Source organism: Rhincodon typus, chromosome 13 (assembly GCF_021869965.1).
Source record: "Rhincodon typus isolate 14 chromosome 13, sRhiTyp1.1, whole genome shotgun sequence".
NCBI lineage: Eukaryota > Metazoa > Chordata > Chondrichthyes > Orectolobiformes > Rhincodontidae > Rhincodon > Rhincodon typus.
The window spans coordinates 65112260-65114796 of record NC_063344.1 but is presented as its reverse complement, the minus strand read 5'-3'; the positions used below and the strand labels follow the sequence as shown (position 1 = coordinate 65114796).

At 44.7% G+C, this 2537-nt stretch overlaps 1 protein-coding gene across 1 annotated transcript in view; it reads right to left on the bottom strand.

Annotated features, from left to right (window-relative positions):
• Nucleotides 1-971: 971 nt before the first annotated feature.
• Nucleotides 972-2537, bottom strand: part of LOC109917891 (glypican-5-like) — a 214195-nt gene continuing 212629 nt past the window's right edge. Inside the window, exon 6 of the mRNA XM_048604137.1 lies at nt 972-1178. Coding sequence (XP_048460094.1) covers nt 972-1178 — 207 coding nt within the window. The remainder of the gene's footprint in view (nt 1179-2537) is intronic.

Sequence of the window (2537 nt, the reverse complement as noted above, 5' to 3'; positions counted from 1 at the left end):
TCTACCCACAGCCTGATCTGCACAGTATTTCCAGTATCTTCTGAAGACACTTATGATCGTAACAGAAAGTGGCTTCATCCAGATTCAAACCAATGACTCCCCAGCCTTGGCCCACCATTACACCCACATAAATGACCTCGGGGTAAAAAAACCCACAATGTTTCCAACAGTTACAAGCCTTCATATCAGTGCTAAATCTTAAGTCCACCAGTAAGAAAACTCAACTGTGTACTGTCAAAAAGCATTGTCTGATGCTACACTTTTTCCATGTTGAATGGTTGCATTAAAGCTGATAACAAGTTATTGCCTGCTTTTTGACTTTCAACAGATGTGATATAATGAAGTATTTGTCTGACATATCCAGCTGGTTCCTGCTCTGAAGGATCAGTATCTGGATCACATGACAATCATGTGGAACATTGCCATGAGTCAGTAATTGACAGCTTTGGAGAGTCAATATGTCTCAGTCCCACCCTTAAACTGCTTCAGATCTCAAGTGCACCTTTTAAAAATTCCTTGATTAAAGTACGGGCATATGTGTACATTAATCAATGATGTTTAAAAGCTTTATTTGAGATCTGAAGAAGCTTAAGGGTAGGACTGAGGGATATTGACTCTCTGAAGTTGTCATTTGCTCACTCGTGGCAATGTTCCACACCACGGTCATACCATCCAGATACTTATTCTTTAAAGCAGGAGCCAGTGGATAAGTTGGGACAAATAATTCATGATTTCACATTTGTTGGAAGTCAAAAAGCTGGCAATAACTTGTTATCAGCTTTATTACAGTCAGCAAACATAGATGTATCGCCCACAGCTCTCAAACTCTACGGAAGGTAATAATTAGATTGCATCTATTGTATCAGTATGAAACCTGAGAGTATTCCCACTATAGAACTGCATTCAAGAACTACACTCAATGGGTTAGTCTGTATCAGATTCACCTCCAAGGTTCTCCTTACACCTCACTTTCACAAAGTGTCATTAGGAACCAACCATCTGTAAGACAACTCACATGTATTCTCCTTACGGACCACTTCTCCGCTTCCAGATCCCGTGCATCCATCTTCATCGTCACAGTCTCCGCTCGATTCAGAGTCCTCTTCCCTGTCATCGCCACTGCCGGGTTCTCTTGAGGACCATTGCCCTGACTGCTTGGTCCTTTTGCTGTGCAACATCTGAGACAAAACAGAATGTTAATGGTGAGAAAGGTGGTCACGGGCTTGGAAATAGGTTGTTAATAATTTTTTTGCTTCAGTACCTGTCAAAAGCATTCCTCATCCTAACATGCATCACTCTCACTTATTGTCTTTGTGCACTAATACCCAGAACGCTATTAATTCAGCCATTAGTTTGGTTTCTGGTTGGCATCTTCTCACTCGCTATAAACCTGAGCTTATCCAGCACTTTGTTGCCCATAGCCTAAACGGTACCAATCACCCATCACCCCTCTGTACAATGGCGTATGTTGGCTCTCCATCTACAGCCATAGAATCCCTACAGTGTGCAAGCAGGCCATTTGGCTCATTGCATCCACAGCTACCCTCTGAAGAGCATCCCACTCAAACCCCAACCCCCCTACCCCTGTGGCCCTGTATTTCTCATCGCTAACCCACCTTGCCTGCACATCTTTAGATCGTGGGAGGAAACCGGAGCACCTGGAGGAAGCCTACGCAGGAACGGGGAGAATATGCAAAATCTACCCGGATATTTGCCCGAAGGTGGAATCAAACCCCGGTCCCTGGTGCCGTGAGGCAGCAGTGGTAACAACCCCATGCACCAATCTACCAGCACCGTGACTTTAAAACTTAAACCCGACAGAGTCGGACCCTCTCAGGTCCCATCCAGCAGTCTGAGATCTCTGTGTTTCCGTAAATCTAACCTACTCACTTCATGTCACCAATGGTTGCTGTCTCATCAATCATGATGCTTCAGAATTCCCTGTCTTAACATCTTTGTCTCTTTGCACAACTTTCAAAAATTTCTCCTTTAACAGTTGCTTTTTCGATCACTTTTTCAGTCATCTGACTTAATGTTTCCTTCAATGGTTCAGTGCTATTTCCTATCTGACCAAATGACTGTGCTGCAATGTCAAATGTGATTTGTTAACTCAAGTTGTTGTTGCATCACGGCCATCAAAAGCAGGTAGTAATGACACCTTGCCATTGAAAATACTCAGAGCAACCCCTTTTGGCCTATTCGGTTAACGATCAGACCAGTAAATCCCAGGCTGAATTCCTCAGCAGAGTTGGCTGATCTTAGTGGGAGGCGCAGCCACAATTATCTTCACCAGTTCTGGGTCACAGAAGGGGACAAATAAAGAACCAGATTCATTTTCCAAGACACAATGCAGAGGGGAGTGTGTGTGCGCGTGCGTGTGTGTGTGCGTGTATGTGTGTGTGTGTGTGTGTGTGTGTGTGTGCGCGCGCGCGCGTGCGTGTGCGCGCGTGCGTGTGTGTTATGTGTGTGTGTGTTGTGTGTGTGCGCGTGTGTGTGTGTGTATGCGTGTGTGTGTGCATGTGTGTGTTACGTGTGTG